The sequence below is a fragment of the Aethalodelphis obliquidens genome, unplaced genomic scaffold, assembly GCF_003676395.1.
Source record: "Aethalodelphis obliquidens isolate GAN/ISIS:26980383/991018 unplaced genomic scaffold, ASM367639v1 scaffold48, whole genome shotgun sequence".
NCBI lineage: Eukaryota > Metazoa > Chordata > Mammalia > Artiodactyla > Delphinidae > Aethalodelphis > Aethalodelphis obliquidens.
This window is the reverse complement of record NW_020837992.1, coordinates 14782725-14806409: the sequence shown is the minus strand read 5'-3', so window position 1 is coordinate 14806409 and position 23685 is coordinate 14782725. Positions and strand designations below refer to the sequence as shown.

General features: G+C 39.8%; 1 protein-coding gene across 3 annotated transcripts in view; it reads left to right on the top strand.

Annotated features, from left to right (window-relative positions):
- Positions 1 to 23685, top strand: part of RGL1 (ral guanine nucleotide dissociation stimulator like 1) — a 280022-nt gene that overhangs the window by 168720 nt on the left and 87617 nt on the right. For all 3 annotated transcript variants that reach the window (XM_027083044.1, XM_027083045.1, XM_027083047.1), the window contains one exon: positions 15691 to 15899. In XM_027083044.1, coding sequence (XP_026938845.1) covers positions 15691 to 15899 — 209 coding nt within the window. The remainder of the gene's footprint in view (positions 1 to 15690; positions 15900 to 23685) is intronic.

Below are 23685 nucleotides of genomic sequence, written 5' to 3'. Positions count from 1 at the left end.
AACATACAATTACTACTGGCAACATGACCATTGCACCTGTTTGACAAGAGAAGTTTATGTTTTGTTTGATTAAGACAGTTATAATTTCCCAGAGCCCCGTGACCTCTGTCGTGTTAATACGAAATCTAAACATTTATGTTCAAGTAGTTTTGGCGACTTGGGACAGCTATGTCGTAATTTGTCTACGGTGGCGTCTTTTCCCTCCCAGTACCCCATAGAGGGAATTTTGACTTGCCGTTGAGTATAGGACCTGAGAGTTGGTGATTCATTCACAGAACCTGACGTGGAGTCAGTCGGCTCTCACTATTTGATGTGTGTGGCATGAGGGGCAGAGGGCAGTACCTGGGGGACCTTCCATGAGCACCTGGGGGTCCGACCTGCTGGAGCCACGTGGCACTGCTCCTTGAACGTGGCTTTGGAGTCTGAAGGGTCCGGGCTGGACTCTGGCCTCTGTCAATTTCTAGGAATGTGACTGGGTCAGTTACTTAGCCCCTTGAGCCTTCAGTGTCCTCATCTATAAATTGGGATTATTGTGAGAATCAAATGAGATTGTGTATATACAAGAGCTTTGAATATTAGGGCCACACAAACGCAAGATAACATTATTCCCAGTCTGAGCTTTTCTAGTCAGAGATGGACTTGTATAGTAACACTGATTAACTTATGCGTTCATTTACTCTGATCTGCTCCTGTCAGGAACAAGTCAAAGTAAGTGTATGCTTCTGCTCTGAATAAAACTAATAGCAGTTGATGACTATGGAGAAAGAATAAAATCGGTCCCTTGCTATAGGTAAGGGAGAAAGGGAGCTGGAGAGGAGAGTGGTACCACCAAAATTTTAGAAGAGGGAACTCATGCCCAACTAAAAGCAGAAGATTTTACTTCAATCCTGGTTTGTTTCATTTGATGATCATTGGAATTCCTCTGGCATTATTACTGTGCTTCTTAATCATTGAAGTTTATTATAATAATCTAGGACTAACTGCTGATTTCCCAGTTACAGGGAGCTGCATTTTGTAGGTTGGAGGTTGGCTCCATGAATCTGCTTTTGACAAGTACCTCAGGTGATTCTGATGCAAGTGGATCACATTCCACATTTTGAGAAACCTTTGCATTCTTTAGTAGGCTTTTAATTGAATCCTTTCTTATTTCCTGCAGTTCATTCTTCTTGTAGATCCATGTTATATTTGATCATGGTATACTTCCCTGCTTAAAATCTTTTAGTGGCTTCCCGTTCTTCTCCTGGCTAAGCTTGTCTCCTGCCACCCTACCTACCCTGGCTCCCTCTCCTTTGGCCACGTCAGCTTCTCTTTATCCTCCAGGATGCCAGGTTTCTTTCCTCCTTCAGGGCATTTGCATGCAGTTCCTTCACCTGAAATATTCTCTCTCTCAACCTTTGCCTGGTGAACACCTGCTGATTATTCTGATCTCTGTTTCCTCGGTGAAACTTTCCCTGATCACCAGGACACAGTCTGATCCCTTTACCTTATATTCTTTTAGCACCTTTTTATGGAGAGCTGTGATCTCTCTTGGCATTAGATAGTTAATTGTTAAATTATCTGTTTAGTATTTGTCTTCTCTGCTTGAATGTTGGCTTCATGCACATAGAGACCATGTCTGTGTTCACTTCTGTATCTGCAGTGTCTTATAATATAGCAACTTAAGCATAGTAAAAGCTCACTAAATATTTCGGAATAAATGAATGAATGAAAGTAGGATCTGTGGTAAAGCTGCAGTCCTCTAGACCTCCACTGAAGAGGGTTTAATGCCTGGGATAGCAAGTTAGCCTTGTTATAAGGTGGAAAGCACCCTTACTTAGCATTCTAGAATGCGACGTTAGAGCACTTATTTGTTTCAGTAATACAAACTTACTATAAATTCAGGGACCTCAAACAGCGTTCTTAGTGTTCAAGGCTTAGAACCTGGCACAGAAGAAAGGGGACGGTAAAAGGCTTCAAATAAACTCCTTACTTACTTTATACCATGTCTTTCATGCAGAAAGTATTGGAAGCTTCTTGGTAGTCCAACACCTCATAAGTAAACTTGTAGTGTATTTACACTTACATTATGTAGCTGGTTGATTAGCTTGTGTATTCATTTCCTCAGATACTCCCAGTTGGAGCTGCAAGAAGTCAAAACAAGAGCATATTCCCACTCTTTGTTTTCAAAGCAAGAAATTGGTTCAGTGGCATTTACATCTGACAGAACAGTGGGGACAGTGTCAGCCTCAGAGAACGAGAGATCCTTGTGATGTGTAGTTTGATTCAGGGACTCGATCTTGATGAATTCTGGAGAAAAAAACCCCCATGACTTCAGTAATTTTTTTTTTGCTGTACGCGGGCCTCTCACTGTTGTGGCTTCTCCCGTTGCGGAGCACAGGCTCCGGGCGTGCAGGCTCAGCGGCCATGGCTCACGGGCCCAGCCGCTCTGCGGCATGTGGGATCCTCCCAGACCGGGGCACGAACCCGTGTGCCCTGCATCGGCAGGCGGACTCTCAACCACTGCGCCACCAGGGAAGCCCTTCAGTAATTTTTATAATCATGATAACCAAGTATGGAATTAATGGAGACTCAAAAAAAGCTCCAAATAGTCATTTTGAGAATTCACTGTAGTTCTCAACTGCTGTGAAGAGATAGAAACAGTTAACTTTGTTTACCTAAGATTTTTTAGTTCCGAGGAGAGTTTGGCATTCTTCAATAGATCTATGGAGTATAATCAGCCTTTCATTCAGATTTTTAAATGATTTGCCATTTAATTACAACATTGTTTTTCACTCATTACAACAAACATCTACTGAACACTTGTGTGTTAGACATTATTCTATACCCCAGGGATATAGTAGTGAACAAGATAGATAAGAGCTCTGCTGTTGCAGAATTTACAGACAGTAAACATGCAAACAAGTCAGGGCTATAAGGCAGTTAACCTAGATGACATGATCTGGCCTGGCCGGGGAAGATGGGTAGTGGGACACCGGAGGGATGGTCCAGGTGGTGTATCTGAGGAGATACCGCTTGATCGAAAGCAGTGAATGAGGGGAAGGACCCACCAGGAGAAAATCAGGCTGAGCAGCGTGTTAGGCAGAAGGAACAAACACAAAAAAATCCTTAGGTGTGAACGAGCTTGCTGGGTTTGAAGAAGCGAAAGAAGACTGGTATGGCTGGGGCTCAGAGGGGGAGGGAGATGATTTTGGTGGTGGAGTCAGGGAGGTAGGCAGGAAGGGCCTGTGGGCCACGGTAGAGTCTGCCTATTATTCCAAGTGTCATGGGAAGCCAGCGAGAGGCTTTAAGCAGGGGAGTGACATGATCTGATTTGTGTCTTTAAAAGATTACTAGGGATGCCGTAAAAACAATTTGAAAGGGTATTTACCTTAGCAGTCCAACTCAGAGGTGATGAGCGAGCATTGTATACTTTTATTGTGTATGGACAGACTTTTCTTGTGTGTGTGTACATATTTTTTTATTTGACTGAATTTAGAAGAATCAAGAAAAACGTTACTTAGGGAACATAGTATCATTAGATAGATTTGTTAGATGAAAAACTCATTTTTATCTTAAAAACATATTTATTTAAGATTCTTGAAGTACTTATTGATGTGGTTATAGGCTAATTTCTGGAGCTATAAATATTCACATGACTAGACTTTGCCTTTAACAATTTTAGGGTCTAGCGGAGGATGCCTGTCAGTAAACAAATGCTTACAACATACTATGGAAAGTGTGTTTGGCTATTATAAATGAAGCTGCTATAAATGTTTCTGTCCCTGTCTTTCAGTGGGCATAATACTCGTATCTTTTAGGAATGGAATTGCTGAGTCATAGGATAGGCATGTTTAGCTTTGGCAGGTACTTGGACTTTATTCTGAAACTAGGATTTGTGCTTTAGAAAGATGATTTTAGCAAGACTAGAGGCAAGTGAAACAATTTAAGTGCTTGTTATACATACCCAGTTAAGAAATGAGGTCTAAATTAGGGTAAGACAGGGAGGATGGGGGAGAAGGATAGAATGGAGAGATATTTAGGGAATGGGACAGGTTGGATTTTGGAGGTGAGGGGGAGATAAGTCGGGAATAAAGATGATTTGTAGGTTTATGACTTGGACCGTTAACGAAGTCAGAGCTAGAGAAGGGGTGAGATTTTAGAGGAGTAAAATGAGTTTCTTTTTGTACACGTTGAGTTACAGTTCCTTATGGATCATCCAGGTGGACGTGTAGTAATTGGAAATTCATGTCTAGAATTTAGAAGGAAAGTAAGAACTGGAGTTAAAGATTTGGGCGTTAGTATAATATTTGTGTTAGGTGAAACGGGGGGCGGGGGCAGTGTGTAGTATGTATGGAATGGCCAGAAAGAGAGTATAGACTAAGAAGGAAAGAGGCTTGAGGTTGGGAATGTTTCCATACTGATGGTAAGTGAAGGACCAAGAACTAGTGACCCACCTGTAGTATCACAGGAGACCCTTGAAGGAGATGAAATAGAATTCTGGTTAAGTGTGACTGTGGGTCCATGCCACTTGGACTTGAATCCCGGCTTTGGCCACTTTTAGCTGTGTGCCCTGGGACAAGTCACTTAGCCTCTCTGGGCCTCACTTTTCTGTAACATATCTGTAAAATGGGGATAAGAAATTTATCTGCTCTCTAAGGTTATTATGGGACACATAGAAAGCACTTAGAATTATTGTAGAATGATTGTTGTTGTTGAGAAGGTGATGTTTGTAAGCACAGGGGGCAGACAGTTTCAGGTGGGGATCCACAGTGCCAGTTCTGCAGGAAGCATTTCCATGGGATCGACAACCAGATGGAGGAGTAATGAGGGCAGAAGTAAACTCTGTAGGCCCATGTAATACCTTCCCTTCTTGTGGGAAAACCCATTGAATTTCATAAGATAAACACATAAGAAAGATCACTTGGTTTGCTTGAAAGCATCTCAGGCCATTGAATAAGTGTCAATAATACCTTAGTTTACTATGTAGTTCTTTTATCTCAAGCGGTTCAAAGCTTATCCCACATTTTTTGGGAATCATCCATGCAACATCAAGGTGAGTAAAGGAAGGTAAAGGTAAACCTGTTCCCACTTTACAAATGAGGAAACTAAGACTAAGAGAGGCCACACGACTTTGTCTAAGCTTTATATTGGTTAATCAACTTCTCCTTTATCCCATCAATAAACCTTACTCATCTTGGTTTTTGCATTGTCAAGTACAGTATTTCTCAAAGGGTAGTCAGTAGATCTTCTGCATTTAAAATTATCTGGGATGCTGGCTAAAATGCAGATCCCTTGGCTTTATTTTAAGTCTACTGATCAGAATCTCTGGAATATGGACTCAGGAATCTGATTTTATCCAGCATCTCAAGCGATCCTCTTGAAAACTGCTTAGTGTGTTCAAGGAAACAGACAAATTCCAAGATGTACATTGTTTTTAGTGACATCTTTTACCAAAAAGATCTTAAAATATCTTATATTCAGAAACTCAAACGACTATAACTAAAACTTTAGAAGCTTTTCTGAACATACAGTCTTTATGAAGTTGAGTAGTGCCTTTGGTTAAAAATAAAACTGATTCGATCTATACAAATGAATGACGCAGTCCATTGGTCTGTTACCAGAGCATGGCTGGAGGTGTTGCAGAGAAGCTATGGCTGAGGACTGTATATATTTAATTTGGCCAGTGGTTCCATCTCCAATTACTATTTACAGTTCTATAGCATTGATTAGAAAGAGTCGCTCTCTTTATAGTCATAGCTTCTATCTATTTGCGTGTCATGGTAAAATCAGCCATATCTCTCTGTGGTATTCCTTGCGGAGTAGCTTTAAACTCTCAGGACTGGGTAATTTGAAGACTCTGACTCTAGGGAATGGGCTTCCTAAGACCAAGCCCAGATCCAGTCATGACGGCTCATCCATCTGCTTTCTTCTCCTTTAGTTGCAGAGGAAGGGGACTTTTCTGTGCAAGTCAACATCTTGTTGGGTTCTCTGTTGTTACCTTGGCTTTCAGCAGTCACATGAGTAGGAACTCAACAAATAGATGTTGAATGAATGGATCCTCTCAAGTGTATTTAGGAAATAACAAAAGCAATTAAATTAGAAAGAGTTATTCTAGCTCACTGCTGAGACAAACAGAGGGCACTAACAAATATTTGAAGATTAATTGACCTGGAACTAGAAAAAGAATCTAGTTCCATGCCTTCCTTATGAAGGCATGGAAGTGGAAGCTCAGGGTTGCAAGAGACCTTTATCCCCATCAGTGCTGAAATTCTCTCTGTAAGGCCACTGCTTATTTACCTGGCATTTATTTAATTTATTAAATATTCACTGATGTTAAGCTCTACACATCGTTCCTTCCATCCCATTAAATGAAAAAATTCACATTCATATAACCTCTACTGTTAAGTTTTTAGAGTATAGTCTTTCATTGCTTTTGTAGATTCCCTTAGCCCCTCATTTGGATTCTTTGCATAATGGGAGCTCTTTTAATACTCTTTTTCCTAACTGACATCAAGAGTGGGTCATGAGCCATGGGAATGATGAGCATGTTATTAGGAAGATAAATATTTTCTTTACGACTGACATGCCTACTTTTTTACATATATTTTTGACACATTAAAGTCTAGTGGACAACATGGTTCTCTTTTCAAAAGTTTCTGTTTGCTTGGGGAAATTGGATCTGTGTTTTTGCCAGGTATCAATTCTCTCTATCCTCTGCCCTCTCCTCTATCTATTTTTATTAAGTGTCAGCGCCACTTTGTCTGGCTATATCACATAACCAATCATATTGTCATTTTGCTTTCATTTTCCTTTCTTTCTAAAAATATGAGGCAATTGTCTCATGACTAGAGAGATTTATAAACCTAGCAGGTAGGAAAACTAATTAATAATCTGGAAATTAGATTATTAATGAGTCCCCCTGCAACCCCCAGGGATCCTACACTGTGTTATCCAGTAACTTCTCATGCAACTTACTGACCTTGTTCTCCTGGCATCTTTTGGAGCCCTTGAGCGAAGTCATTCATCTTTCTTGGACTTAATTTACCCATTTAAGAAACCACAATAATGAAGGGGAAGTTTCATTTTCCTCCAAAGAGGGTGTTTAACACAAAACAGTATTTTTTTAAAAAATCTTTAGGTGTTAAAGATCTCAGTCCATGTCAGGAAGTAAGAGGGATAATGCCAGAGCATATTTGCTGTCATAAGACCTAATTTTGGTGAAAGTAATTGGGGTAGGGGAAAGAAAATGAAAAGAGAGGGATTTTAGTATGACATACAATATTTTCTTTTACCTGTAGAATCCTGAATAGTTCTTGTAACCGTTCAACATGCTTTCAGATCTATTATCTAATTTCATCTCTTTCTTACAACAGTGCTGTGAAGTATGGAGATTCTAGTCTTAGGTGTACAAATAAGGAGACTGAATAACCAATACTGTGTCACTTTGCGTTTTATTTATTTATTTTTGCGGTACGCGGGCCTCTCACTGTTGTGGCCTCTCCCGTTGCGGAGCACAGGCTCCGGACGCGCAGGCTCAGCGGCCATGGCTCACGGGCCCAGCCGCTCCGCGGCATGTGGGATCTTCCAGGACCAGGGCACGAACCCGCGTCCCCTGCATCGGCAGGCGGACCCTCAACCACTGCGCCACCAGGGAAGCCCTCACTTTGCGTTTTAATGCAACACGCTGTAGTAGAAAGACAGGGCTAGTTTTATATTCTGACTCTGTCAGTTATGCTAATTGGCTGGCTAACCGGGTGAGACAGCTCACTTCTCCAAACCTCAGTGTCCTCAAGTCAAGTAAGAGTAATTCCTATACCCAAGGATTGTTACAAGGATTCAGCATCTAACCCATAAAGGCTCAATAAATATCTGTTAACCCTCTCTTCCTTTTTATTCAGGGCATAAGGATGATTCTCTTAGAATTAATTTGCAGCTTATGAATAGGAAAACCTGTTTTTAAAAAAGTCAGTTTACTTGGGTGTATCTTTCAGAGAGAGGTCAAGATAAACTAAATCGGTCTTCATACTTTGCCCTAGATTGGATCACCTGATAGGATGCTTGAAAGATACCTTGTCACTCTGTAGGTAGCCAGTTCTACAAGCCCGTGCATGATCTCGGAATACTACCTGTGCCAAATGCAGCGCTGAGGGTAAAGTGCTTGCCAGGGACTCTGTGTCCCAGAGCTTTGTGGGAACTGTAAAGTGCAACTGTACATTTGAATTCATAAGCTCACATAGGCTTGAAAGATTCATTTTTGGAGCAGAAAAGGAGGAAGCTGGATAGTCATTCCTCAAATTCTGAAACCCAGGGGAATAATGATTTTGCTGGCGTTTTGATAATGGGGCTTGATTTTTATGCTTGTATCGTAATAGGTGACAATAATAGTGGGAACTGAATGTTTACTTTGCTTAAAACTGAATTTATCCCATAGGAAAGTGGGGAGGATAAGAGATTCCTTAATGTGGCGTGCAGAAGAAGAATCAAGCTAATGATTCAGTTAGGAAACATCAGGCCACTGCCACCCTCTGCTCCCGCAAAGCCTGGTGAAGGAACACTTTACATCTCAACAGGAGATGAAGCCCCGTGGAACTGTCAGTGGGATTTATGGAGGGCTGGGAAAGCTGTTGGGCTGTGAGGAAGCCTTTCCATTCAAAGCAGGCTTCATTCACAGAGAATATTAGGTCCCACAGAAGCTCACTACTCCCTGCTGACCTTTTCAGACAGAGGTTGGCTCGGTTGCACAAAAACAGAATGAGTTCCAGAAAGCCAGGGCGCCTGTTAACCTATGACCTCAGCATAGGAAGACCTTGGGCATTTGAGGGCTGAATGTGTGAGACAGGAGGGAGCTGTGAATTTTGCAAGTTCACTCTGGACACTAAAAACCCTGTGTGACAATTTGTGATGTAATTTGGCACGTGCAGCGGTGACTATTTTAGTTCAAACCTCCCTCCCCCCATATTTGTAAATCCTTGAACTTCTCAAAATAGCATGTGATTTCTTCATTTTGCAAAGCCAATGACCGAGACATTGAAACTTTAAGTTATTGCCCTAGGTACGATAGTAAATTGGCCTCAGAGATGGAAAGGGAAGCCGTTTAACCATCCTAATCATTAGCGTTCTGAGTTTCAAGCAGCAGAGTAGCATATAAAAGTGAAATTATTTTATTTGAAAAACAGAGTCAGCAAACTCCCTTAAATCCGCTTAATTTTTGAATCTGCCTCCTTAGAGACTCCTTAAAGGAGGAGGACCAGAATGCCAGCCAGTAGGGTTTTGTGTGAGAGGAGATCCAGTCTGTTATGGGTTAACACCGGGCAGAACAGATTCACAGCCAGGAGGATGACCATTTTTTAGGAGATGGAAAACACAACTTCCTGTTTCCCCTTGGAGAGTTCCTGGACTCTTTGGGATGATCTAGGAAACTCTGCTGAGACAGGATGGCGGAAGGGACTGAGATTTCTGTCTGACAAAACACTGGCCCTTGTTTGTTATTACAGCTCTCTTAGCATTTTCCTGAGGATGAAGCGTACTCATCGTAGAAATCTGACCACATTCTAACGTGTGTGGCTTCAAGCAAAGTCAGCTCTTGGGGATCTTGTAATTTTTTTAAGAGCACGCTAATTTGTCAGGCACATGCTCCTCTACCTCTTCTTCTTTTTTCTTAGTTCAGAGGCATAATTTTCTATCTTCTGTGAGGTCAAAGGTCATGGTGACAACACACATGCCTTAACTGGAGTGGACACAGAAAGAGAAAAATGTTCTACCAGAATGAAATCTCTCCTGAATTTGCCATTGGCATAATCTGAGGGGGACTTCTAGGCAGTGGTGTGCTGATAAATCAACTCTCCAGACCCAAAGCCCCGATTTGTAGCCAGTTTGCCAACTTCCATGGTGTAGATATTTCCACCATGACCAGATTCACAATACCAACATGATGTCATGGAACATAGGATTGAGGAATGTCTACAATCAGCTCTTGCAAGCGGGACGGGCTGGCTCCAGCATGCTGCTGGCTAGACCTCGGTATGTTTGTGTAATTAGGTGGAAGGTGCATGTGTTGGCATCTATATGAATCTGGCAGTGAAGATCACTCCTGGATTCTCTGTCCAGAAGTGCTACCACAGATCAGATGAGTGTAAATTGGCCATATGTGCAGGTGCTTCTTCTGGTGCTTGACATCTTTGCTCTTGGAACCCTCTTAATTTGGGTATTCTTCTAGATGCCATCCTCTGCCCTCTAGTCCTTTTTTTCTGTTCACTCTGCCTGGAGGGTGAAGCTGTTTTAATTGATGTGACTTCTATATATTTCCATCTTAGACCTATCCCCCTGCTTTTGGATTCTGACTGCCTGTTGGACGGTACCATTGGAAAATCCCAAAGATACTTCACATTTTACTTTTCTTTTTTTCCCCCTTTTTTTGGCCATGCTGTGCGACATGTGGGATCTTAGTTCCCCGACCTGGGTTCGAACCAGTGCCCCCTGCAGTGGAAGTGCAGAGTCCTAACCACTGGACCTCCAGGGAATTCCCAAGTTTTACATGACTAAAGTGGAATTCAGTGCCTCTGCTTCACAAGAATCTGGCTTCTCTTTCTCAGTTTTCTTTCATGTGGGTGGTATCCTTATCTTTCCAGTCACTTTCAGATGCTGCCTCTATGTAGAGTCGCTCCTGGTTCTTCCATGGTATCTGCCTATCTGTCCACCATTTTACTCATATTGCATTATAATGGTTTCTTTGTGTCTGTTTCCTCCTTCAGACTGAACATCCTGGGTGTCTGAACTGCATGCTATTTACCTTTGTATCTCTACTGTCTCGCACAGTGCCTGGCACATAGTACCGTTTGGTTAATGTGTGCCTGAATAAGTAGATGAATAAATGAGAGATCCGTTCCGTACCCTTTGTATGCACTTAGCAGCGAATTGCCAGACTTAGGAAATAAAAATACAGGATGCCAGGTTCATTCGGAAATTCAGATAAACAACAAATCATTTTTCAGTATGAGTAGGTCCTAGATACTGCATGAGACATACTTATGCTCCCAAATTACTCATTTATTATTTTTCTGAAATTAAAATTTAGCTGGGCATCCTAGCAACCCTAACCTAGCAAAAGAAGTTAGTTGACACCCAGAGTAGAAGTTCACACAATGCAGAAGCTCACACTGAGCTTGACATCACATGCCTTAAGTTTCGTATAGACTATGCCTTACGTCTCTGAACGCCCCACGTGTAAATAGATCTCTATACTGAGATGCACTGGCCTCTCCATAACGTTCTGCTTTGTGCCATTACATACACATATTTTTTCTTTGCATGGCAAGGACGTTTAATCTATACGTATTTGGGCAATATGGACAAATGATCAGTTTGTGAGTCATCTCACAGCATTTCCTATACTGTGGTGGTTTCTTATTGTTTCTGGGTGGTGGTTACAGAGCATTTGAATAGATGTTACAAAATGGACCCTTGGTGTTCTGGGATGAGCGTACAGAGAGCAATGTGCTATTCTTAAAGTTCTGTAAAACCTTGGCTCTGGGATTTAGATTTTCTTAGGGAGTTATGTGTGACTGGAAGAGTGCTCACTATTTACGTTTCTGCTCAAGCCAGGCTGCCTGAGAACTGATGTACTGAAGATTAAGCATGGCTTGGAGAAGGACTTCATACTGTCTCCAGTCTAATGAGGTTGTTTACTTAACACGTTCCCTGTTAAAGTATCAGATGACTAAAGGATTATATTGATGGAAGACAATTTTTTTAAAATTAGAAACACCCAAGTTGTGAACAGTTTACATTTTAGAATGCGAAAGAGTATATTTCTCAATGACTGGAAACACGGTTGAAACATGGCACATTTCATCTCTCACATTCTCTTTCTCTTTCTCTTGTTCCCCTTATGTTAAAATTGGTAATTATGGAAATTCCATGGCTAGGACAGTTGGGCAGGGTTTTAGATATTTACCCCATAGGAGTCAGGCATGTTCTCTTAGGAAAAGCTGAATTCTAATGGCAGAAGGATTGGCCAAAAAAACAATTATGAAACATTCTTGTGGCCTCAGTATCATGATCTTGTCAGTAAAGCGATGGTCTCTGATTAAATCCAGATTGAGCTGTTTCCTGTTAGCGTGCTAACCCAGAGGGCATGCTCAGCTCTCCATGTCTTGCTCTCTAAGTCTGGGTTTTTAAACACTTGTCTGCCAAGGCTCTCCCCGCCGCCTCTCCCAACTATTCTTTTAAACTAGAATTTAAAGGTATTGAGATATTACAAACAAAAACAGACCCTAAAGTCTCTTAAGGGTCATGTAGCTATTGAATATTTTGCTGCAAAAATGAAACTACAATTTTAGCTTCTCCATTCTAACCATAGGCGTGGTGTATTTTTGTGTGTTTCACTTTTGTATAATTTTATTTCAATTCCAGTAACAAGCAGATAATTACAGAATTTTTATTTCATAAAAATGTACTTTATCTGAATGTTGGTAAATTAAAACTCATCTTCTAAAATCTGGCCTTCCCCCTGCTATAGCAAAGAGATGTTAGGGTACTTAGCAAATGTGCAGAAAATGAGAGTAAGCAAGTGCTCTGCCATCTTAAATTGCATTGTTAATTTTTGTGAGAATGACTTTAGGCATCAGAGCAATTCCTGTACTTCATTTTATGATATTGCCATTGATGCTCACCTGTTGCAATGAGAGAATGATTTTTAAAATCTAGATATTGCAGAATATTCTATTAGCCATTCTGTGAGCTCAATCATGGTTCTTCCTAATGTACAGATAAAAACACTGAGGAACAGAAACCATTAAAGGGACTTATGGGGATCAAGCATGCATACTGAGATTTTTTTCAGAGTAAAAGGAGGAGTGAAGGGAGGCGACTGGGTTAATGAGTAACATGATTCCATTCCCAAGGGAAAAACTTGGCTTCCTGCCAAATCTGCTTTCTGGCAGGAAAAGGGACCCACTTCATCAGGGTCTTTGACAAGCATTTTTCTCTGTGTTTGAATTTTTTGGCGACATCACTACTTAGGGAAAAATCACTTCTTTTAAATAGTTATTACTTCTAATAAGAAAAGATTTAAAGTGAAATTTGCATTGTGAGTAAAATAAGAATCATCAAATTATGAAATTGGTGAGGGAACCCTGACATTGTCACAAGGTAAGGAAACTTGATTTAGGGTTAGAGCTTGAATATCTGTAGAAACTGAGAAGCCATTCCTTTTGTTGTTGTTAACATTTGAAATTGAGGTATATTTTTTAACTACTACTTTTTAATATTATCAGACTGATCATTATGTTGGCCAGATCTTTTGAGGTGACAAAGTAAAAAACACAAAATATCCCTAAATTTGGGTAGTAAGAAAGAGATTAAAGGAACATAGGTTTTTTTTTACATTAATTTTTATTGGAGTGTAGTTTCTTTACAAGGTTGTGTTAGTTTCTTGCTGTACAGCAAAGCGAATCAGTCATACGTATACATATATACACCTGTTTTTAGATTTCCTTCCCATTTAGGTCACCACAGAGCACTGAGTAGAGTTCCCTGTGCTATATAGTAGGTTCTCATTAGTTATCTATTTTGTACATGGTAGTGTATGTATGTCAGTCCCAATCTCCCAGTCATCCCATCCCCCTCTTTCCCACTTGGTAACCGTAAGTTTGGAACATAGATGTTCGAAGATAAAAATTAACATTTTATTTTATAGTGTCTTGATTTTTCTTTTTTTTAAGTAAAAAGTGGCATATGTGAATTAAGTTTAAAATGCGTCACAGTGACTTACTAAGCTAACATTTTCCAAAGTATGCTCATTCTGATGTTCTGCAAGATGCTGTGAGACTAAAGGGAAATCCATTAGAAAATGTCATATACCATATCCTTCTTTTGGAGTTTCATACCATGTTAACATGTTAAAAACTTTAAGAAATTCTACAACAAAGAAGTATACTGGACTTCGTTTAACTCTATAGTTTCCAAACTTGACTGCAGGACCTTTTGTTTTGGAACTAGTGTGTGTTTTACAGCACACACTTAGGACAACACTGTACCAAGTAATTAAAAACATAATTAGACTTTGAAACCATATATATTCTTCATTTGTTGTTTCTAGTTAAAGTTAACTGAAGCTCCTGGAAGACAGATGGATACTATTAGGCATATGCTAAAACTACATACAGTGTGATAAAGAATGATTGTAAGGCCATGATCTGAGTCAACAGGCCTAAGAGGCCTAAAGAAACATTTGGTATTTTGACTGAACCAGAACCCTTTCCTTGGTAAAGTAAAAGTATCTTTCAAAAATTAAATAAAGAAATCAAGTCATCCACCGCATATGCTGGAGTCTTAATATTAACTCCTGCTAGCAGTTAGCTGTGATGACATTAAGCTATTCTAAGCCCCTCCTAAAAGTGATGGCCTTGGCTTTGGTCTTACAGAAGGCAATCTTGCCTGCTAATTTCCTTCCAGTGGTTTAACTTTTGACAGGCCAGGTGAAGAAATAGCAAACATGTGACTTAATAAGCACAATATCATCATTTAGAGGTTCGGTTCTCTCTTTTTTGCCCCTTTTCTTTAATTTTCACACGTCTGATGATTTCAATTTAGGAAAATCTGATATAAAACAATTCACACTTCAAATTCAGAGACATCGCCTGGTGATTGTTTGCATCACTTAGAATGATTATTTGCTTAAAAAAAGTTCCTCTCTGTAGGGCATCTTCCCCTATGCCTATGAAGGACAGGTTAAACTTTGAAAATCACGTCGCTGTATAATTTGTTAGGCACCGGTTTATTGTAGAATGTAAGGCACACCTGTATTTTGCTTCAGTTTATTTCACTTCCCTCATGCTCAGTTTTGAAGATTTACAGATATTATCACTAATCAGTTCCTTAGTATTATGGTTTATGTCTCCAAGGTGCAGTTATACCTACCAATGCTATTCACAGTTTCATTCTCATGTGATAGCTACTTTTCAGAAGGAAACGTCTTCTCTTGTACATTGCAAGTCTCCAGGAGGCAGGGGTCACGCACCCACCTACCCTTTCCATTACTCGTCAGCGATTAGCCGAGGTCTGCTCCGTACAGACACTTCTCAGCCAACTCTGTTGATTGCCAGTGATACTGAATCAGAAAGTCTATCGCCTCCCATGAACTAAAGAACATCAGATTGCGGTCAGATCTCCCTAGATGTCTGTGGAGAACATATTCCTCCCATGGCTGATTTTTTCCAGCTATCAGCATGATGTCATCTGGCTCACATAAATCTAAAAATTTAACAATCAGCTCTCCAAAGCCAGCACGATCGGTTCCGGCACACCATTGTAGGAGCTGTCTTCGACAATGAGTTTGAAAACTTACCGTGGAACAATACAAAGGGAGTGATTGATAAAGATTTGCTAAACTTGATCCTGGGGGTCATAGAAAGCATTCTCGACAGAATATGCCAGCAACCTAGTTCTTGATAGGGAAGTAAGTAGAAGCACATGTAACCTCTATGAAGTAATACCTCTACTTCCAGAGAGGAAGGGAATGCACATACCACCCCTACGCGCCCCCGCTCGCCCATCCCGCTCTACTACACTCACAGGTGAGAGGATTGCCTTACCTGACTTTCCTGTAGGGAAATTAAGAGTAAGGGAAAACATGCTTCCACTACTTCAATGTTTTCAGTTTTACCTTAGGGAGTCATTCCTCCTGATCAAAATCATGAATTTATTGTACAGGTTGAAGGCGACCAGCTGCCTCCGGGGCATACAGTCAGTCAGTATGAGACGTGTAAGATCAGGACCATAAAAGCTGGCACGTTGGAGAAGCTCGTGGAGAACCTGCTGACAGCTTTTGGGGACAATGACTTTACCTACATCAGCATCTTCCTGTCAACGTACAGAGGCTTTGCCTCTACTAAAGAAGTGCTGGAGCTGCTGCTGGACAGGTAAGAATCTGAAGGGGTGTGAGAGGCGACAGAAAGGTCAGGCTGTTTGCAGAGTGAAGGCAAGAGGTTCTGAATCGCCTGCACTTGGTATGCTGAGAGAGAGACGCGTGAGGAAGGGTTACCTGGAAGGAAGGACCTTTGGAACAAAGGGCATGGAGATTATTCAGGAGCTTCTTCACGGTCCATTTCTGGTAAAAATATCTCACAAAAACATCTATAAAAGAGTTAGGAGTGCCTATCATAAAGGTAGATTCAATTGTTTGTAGATTTCAGTTATCATTTGCCACTCTAAAATTTTCTCCATGTTTTCATAATTTTCTAGCTTAGTCAATTAACCAGGAATCTTATTGGGTTGTTGTGAGAATTAAAAATGCTAAATGTACTATTAACAATCACCATGTATTGGCTGCTTTACGGGTATGCACAGACATATCGTCCTTGATCTAAGTTGTTAAGTCATATGTTACATAGAATAAATAGAGCAGTGTGCATTATAATTCACACATTGATAATTGATAGCTGTATTTCCCCCCATTATTTTTGTTTTATTTATATAATTAAGCTTGATCTTTTTTTTTTTTTTTTTTGCGGTACGCGGGCCTCTCACTGTTGCGGCCTCTCCCGTTGCGGAGCACAGGCTCCGGACGCGCAGACTCAGCGGCCATGGCTCACGGGCCCAGCCGCTCCGCGGCATGTGGGATCTTCCCGGACCGGGGCACGAACCCGTGTCCCCTGCATCGGCAGGCGGACTCTCAACCACTGCACCACCAGGGAAGCCCTAAGCTTGATCTTTTAAAAATTATTATTAAATTGACTTGGTATTGGGAAGAAGAAAACTGTCAGCTAAACGATTGCTTTAGGATCATGAGAGTCCTCATCCACATCCTTGTATTCTGGGGTTTCCTGCATAAGGAAGGAAGGAAGGAAGGAAGATAGGGTGTTCTGTTTGACTTAGTGAATATTGATTTTTAACTAGATTTTTTAAATTTTGAAAGTAATAGATGCTCGTGTTAAAAATTCTTATACCATAGAAGGGTATAAAGAGAAACGTTAATGTTTTCTCATATTACTACTTTTTCCTAAATAACATTTATTAGGTTTTTTAAAATACGTGGAAGTAGGAAAAAAAAAATAGACACAGACTGTAACCTAATTAGGCAGGTAACACATATTAACATTTTAAAAATAGAAGTAATCCATGTATATAAAGTTCAAACAATTCAGAAAATTATGAAAAAAAAGTAAGAAATAAAAAGAAAACATTCCTATTTCCCCAAGTCCCATTTCCAGTCCCATTCTTCCTGGATAATAACTGTAAATTATTTCTTCTGTATTATTCCCAAGTTTTTCTGGGTGTATAGAAATGTGTGTTTATATATTTTTATTTATGTATGATATTTATCATATATATTTACGATAGAAATAGAAATCATAGTACACAGTGTGTTCTGCACCTTGCTTTTTTCCCTTATGTTTATCTTGGAGATGTTTTTACTCAGTAAGTTCTTCAACATGTGTAAAGGGCTTAGAACAGCGGCTGGCATAGTGAAAGCTCAAGAAATGTAAGTTATTGTTATTTTAAAGTCAGCACATATAGATAGATTTACTATATTCTTTTTAGTGGCTTTACAGTACTTATTGAATGGAATATTCTATGGATGGACTGTTAAGCTCTCTCCAGTTTAATTTGTTTTTAAACAATGTTGCAAAGAGTGTCTTTGAGTATATATTTTCTAAGTATTTGTTGAGAACTCTATAGGATAATTTCATAGAAGAGCAACTGATGGGTCAAAACTTATAAGCATTTTAAAATGTGAAAGATGTTGCTAGACTGCCCTCCAGAAAGCTGTACCAACCACTCTCCTGTCCATAGAAAATGAGACTGTCCCTTTGCTTTCCCTACACTCTTGCCAGCTGTATTTTCATGTCTGCAATTGAAACCATCTCTGCTATCATCTGTCCATTGAAAAGTAGCTCATTGTTTTTATATTTATGTTTCTTACATTTATGAGTGAGGTATAGCATGTTTTAAAATACTTATTGGTCATTTGTGTTTTTTGTGTACTCTCTGTTCATATCTTTATTTTTATTTTGTTATCTAATTGTTGATCATCTAATTATAACTCTTTGTATATTATCAAAATTAGGTTTTTTTGCCTATCATATGTTGGAAATATTTTTTTCTAATTTGTCCCTTGGTTTTAAAAGTTGTTTACAAATATTCTTTTTTATGAAGACATTAAAAATTCTTTTTATGCAGTCATGTTTATCAGTCTTAAGAAAGGCCTTTAATAATCTAATTCTGTTATGATGTGAATAAGGTTATTGATAACAGTGAGTTTTTCTCAAGATATTTTCCTCATAGGTGCATATAGAGTGAAATCGTTTGGACCAATGGTTATTGATATGTTCAAATTCAGGAACATTCACAAAACGTCTATACTTTATTATGCAGTGATCCGGTTAAGATAACTCTGGACTTCGACATAGGTGGGAAGTTCTGTAGTTTTTTTTCACATAGCAGTACTTAAAATATTAAGCCTGGAGTATAAACCTATGGGATTAGTGAGTCATTTCTTTCATAGTTTGTTTGCTTGTATAATACCTCACACCTATAAATAGAACCTGAAGAATTATATGAATTTTCTTTCCACTGTTTCATATTTATAAAAAGGATGCAGTATGCTAACTGTTGGCAGGCAGTATGAGGAAATAGGTCAACACATCAAAAACTCCTACAAGTTTTCTTTGGAATTGGTAACCTCTTCTGCTTATGGGGTAACTCCATTGATAATAGGCCACAGATGTCCATAGTCAGTAAAAGAGTACACGTGAATTCCAGCTGCTCATCATAAATAGTGGGCCTACACACAGGAACTAGAGTGTTTAGTCTGTGGCCCATGTACATCCAGCTTTTATTTGATGATTTAAAAACATCGGTTTGTTCTCCTATCACGGTGGGTAGACATTTTTGGATTGTTAAAATATTACTAGATGACAATTGTTAAATGACAGAATCAACATGAATTCAAATTACATTTAACGTATAACTGAATGAAGAGTTAAGATATATCTTGAACTGTTTAGGTAGGCCAAGGCTTGACCTCGAATTTAATCTCATAGTCAGATCCTTTGATTCTGACATGAGTGGAATCAACACGTACTGAATGTCTATAAAATACCCAGTGCTCTGCAAGACACCATGTGGACGAAGCAGAAATTTGAGACTCGGTAAGTTCTCACCCTTGTGATGAATTTACTGTGAAGCTGCTGGTACTTAACCTCCAGGGGCCCTCACTTGCAGCACACTCTACGTAATTTATATTCATAATTTTATATTCTTTTCCTTAGAGAGGACCCCTCAGATTACCTATGCTGGCCCCACAAAACATGGATCCACCCTGACAACTTAATATTTTACTGCAGAAGATAATTACGTGCAGAAAACAAGTAGACAACTACTTAAAATGGTGTAATAGTGAAACTCTGACATGTTCTACAGAAGTTCAGAGAAATAAATCCCACTTATTATGCTTCCTCTGCAGAAATTTGGATTTGTCCATATATGTACAAACTTCATTATAAATATTTCTTCCCCATTCCATTTCCTACTCTCTCTTATATCCTATGGCCAAATGTTAATCTTTGATTTTAACCAGAATACAGATTCTGTGAAACACTCGGTTCTTAAATTGGTTGTCGGGGGTTTTAATGTCTGTAATTGGGAGGTAAGCAGTAACGCTGCATGAACTTGCCTTTTCTGAAAATCAGCTAGATACTCTATTTTATTATTAGTAAATTGTGGTAGACTTGTTTTGGGGTCTCTGGTGTTCTGATGTTATTTTTAAAATGATTTCTCTTGGATTCTTAATAGTAGATTACTTATCCTTTGTGAAATTAACACCGAGAAGTTATTACGGGATGTGCTAATCCTAACCAGTCATGAATGAATTGAAGGCAGATGCTGTGGCATTTATTTCCCTCCAGAGAAAAGTATATTTGAAATCAAGCTTTGATTTTTCTTAAGACTTCCAATCGTGTGGCTTTTCTCTTATGGAACTGTTTGCTTTCTGTGATTTAAAAATATTTTTAATAGTTCTTTTCATTTTGCTAATATGAGCCTTTGTGATTGACCAGTGGACAGTGGTTTGAAGTCACATATGGCTAATTCCTTGTGTTTGCTTTATCCCTTACTTGGGGGCGATCAGCAGTTAACAAGAAATCCTGTTTTCTGTGCTTCTCACTGTGGCTCAGAGTTAATTCTAGGGCTCATTGGCTTCCTTTTATCCTAAGAGAAAGTTTGAGTTGTGGTTTAGCTGTGTTGGGGCTTCGAGATTTTATTTTTTCTAACTTTAAACATACATTTCACTTAAAAATATATTCTTCCCACCATACCATTAAAAAAAAAAAAAAGTGAGGAAATTGGATACCGCTGAAAATACCCAACCTCAAATGTAGGGAGAAACCTACTTCAGCTAGTGACCCTGACTGAGAACCATGAAGTGTCTATACAAATATCTAGATTTTTCTTCAGATAGCTGTCATATAAGCTACTTTTGGGCTCTTTCTTGGTCATTCTCTCTTTCTCTGATATCAGGAATGAGCAGAACTGCCAAGGACAGACGTAATGGGGTGAACTAAATCTCTAGAAACTTTTGCTAAGCCGCTAATGGCACTCAGGTCACAGTTTGGAAGGGACTGAGTAATAATCTGAATTGCCCCTTTATTTTGAGTGAATTCTCCCAGTGCAGGACTTTTAGAGACTAAAGGTTGAAGCCATCCCATAAACACTATGCTTTTCAGACCAATCAGACTTGAATTTGCTTGCTTTAGGTCGTAGAGAGGAGACTGATTCAGTGGGTCTTTGAACTTATTTCTTATTCCCATGTTGGATTGCCATGCATTTTCACAGACTTTTATCTTATTTAGTTCATTTATCATTACCTGCATGTTTACAGATAAGAAAATTGAGGCTCAGAAACATTCAATCAGTAAGAGGCAGAGTTGGAATTAAAACCTATCTCTTTCCGACTTGGAAGCTCTTTTCAAGCACACCAAATCACCTCCCATGTCATTTAAAGTGTCATTTAAGGGACTTCCCTGGTGGTCCAGTGGCTAAGGCTCCGCGCTACCAATGCAGGGTGCCCGGGTTCGATCCCTGGTCAGGGAACTCCATTCCACATGCAGCTAAGAGTTCATATGCGGCAACTAAACATCCCGCATGCCACAATGAAGATCCCACATACTGCAGCTAAGACCCGGTGCAGCCAAATAAATAAATATTTTTTAAAAAGTCATTTAAAAATGTTACTTTAAAAAAAATTAATTAGAGAGAGCATGGGCTCTAGGCACGCGGGCTTCAGTAGTTGTGGCACACGGGCTTGGTAGTTGTGGCACCCAGTCTCAGTAGTTGTGACTCGCGGGCTCTAGAGCGCAGGCTCAGTAGTTGTGGCGCAGGGGCTTAGTTGCTCTGTGGCAGGTGGGATCGTCCTGGACCAGGGCTTGAACCCGTGTCCCCTGCATTGGCAGGCGGATTCTTAACCACTATGCCACCAGAGAAGCCCCCATGTTAGTGTTATTTTTAAAGAAAGGGATGACTTAGTTATCCCACTCAGCTATCCTTTTCTCTGATACCTCAACTGATTTTCCTTGGAAACTGGATTTCCTGAGGAATACTCCCTTCACACAGTTGTGAGCAGGTCATTTGAACATCAGTGCTCCTATTCATCCATCCATTGAAATGATATTTACCAGGTGTTTAATATCTACCATGTATTGTGCAAAGTGCTGTGCATATAATGGTAAACAGACTGGTCATGACTCCTGCCCTCTTCATGCTTAATGGCTGAGAGTAACATTAAATAAGCATACAAACAAATGTGTGTAATTGAAATCGATACAATCCTTGGGAGGTAAGAGCTAGGTTCTATGACAGAGACAATAAGAGAGGATTGCGTGGGGGAGGAGGATATTATCAAAACAAAACTGGATGTTGGCCAGTGATATTAGATGGTTAGATAGGTCATGGGCCATCAAGGTCCCTGCTGGGTCCAAGGGTCTGGAGTGTTTCTGTTTGTTTGATGTACTCAGACCAAATCCCCTGACCTGAATGTACTACTTCCCAAAGAGAACTCTTCTTGGAGGGTAGGGAGATAGCAAGTGAAGAAGCTTGGGAGGATTTATGCAGATATATTACCCCCATGGGGATAGTAATCTTAAATCCATATTTCATGACACCTGGAGTAGTAACACCATCATGTGTAAAAGCCGGTACACCACCAATAACCAGCAAGAATGGAGCTGCCCTTGCCAGTGAAGCCAGTTCCTCCACAGCAGAGAGACAGCGATCAAATATAAAACTCGAAAACATTTTATTTATTTCCATAGATTTTGTCATAAGTGCCGAATATGCTTCCCCTTCCTTTCAGAGTCTGAAGATATTTTATGGGAAAAGCAGTTTTCCTGTCTTTGTTTTAGTCGTGAGATTTATGCCTGAGGTATAGTGATGGTTAAGAGCATGGGCTTGGGAGTCAGAAAATGAATTGGATTCTGGTTTTGCACTTCTTACTTGCTCTGCGGCACTGGGCAGGTTGCTTTATCTTACTAGCTTCATTTCCTTATCTATAAAATGAGTGAAAAATAACCTAAGTTATAGGGCTATTATGAGGGTTAAGCTTGATAATATAAAATTCTTATTATAGTGGCTGGCAAATATTAAGTGCTTAAGAGATTACCATTACCTTGTTTTCCTTTCTTCGTGACACTTATCACTATTTGAAAGTACCTTTCTTATTTTTTTAATAGAAATTTTTAAAAAAATATTTATTTATTTATTGGCTGTGTCGGGTCTTACTTGCGGCACAAGGGATCTTCATAGCAGCACGTGGGCTTCTCTCTAGTTGCAGTGCACTGGCTTCTCTCTAGTTGTGGCATGCGGGCTTAGTTGCCCCACAGCATGTGGGATCTTAGCTCCCTGATCAGGGCTCGAACTAGCATCCTCTGTATTGCAAGACGGATTCTTAACCACTGGACCCCTAGGGAAATCCCTGAAAGTACCTTTCTTGTTTACCTTGCTTATTTCCTGATAGCTGCCCCTATGCAGAGACCATGTCTGTTTATTTCATTGCCGTAACCTTAGAGAGGAATGGTATCTGGCAGTAGATGCTTAGGAACTATTTGTCTAACAAATAAGTAATCACTATTATTCATGCCTATTATGAGCAGGTGCACTGGAAGATACAACAGTGAACATTACCCAGCTTCTGCCTACATTTAGTGGGAGAGACTAATAAATCTATAGACTCATACCGTTACTGTCAAGGCAGTTAGGGCTCAATGTGTGTTTTTAAAAAAATAGACTGTTTTCAGAATTACCATATGATCAGGCAATCCCACTCCTGGGCATATACCCTGACAAAACTATAATTCAAAAAGATACATGTACCCCTATGTTCATAGCAGCACTACTCACAATAGCTAAAACATGAAAACAACCTAAATGTCCAACAGATGAATGGATAAAAGAAAACAATGTGGTACATATATACAATGGAATACTACTCAGCCATAAAAAGGAACAAAATAATTCCATTTGCAGCAACATGGATGCAGCTAGAGATTATCATACTAAGTGAAGTAAGTCAGAAAGAGAAAGACAAATGCCGTATGATATCACTTATATGTGGAATCTAAAATATGGCACGAATGAACCTGCCTACAAAACAGAAACAAACTCACAGACATAGAGATCAGACTTGTGGTTTCTGCGGGTGGGGAGGGAGAAGGA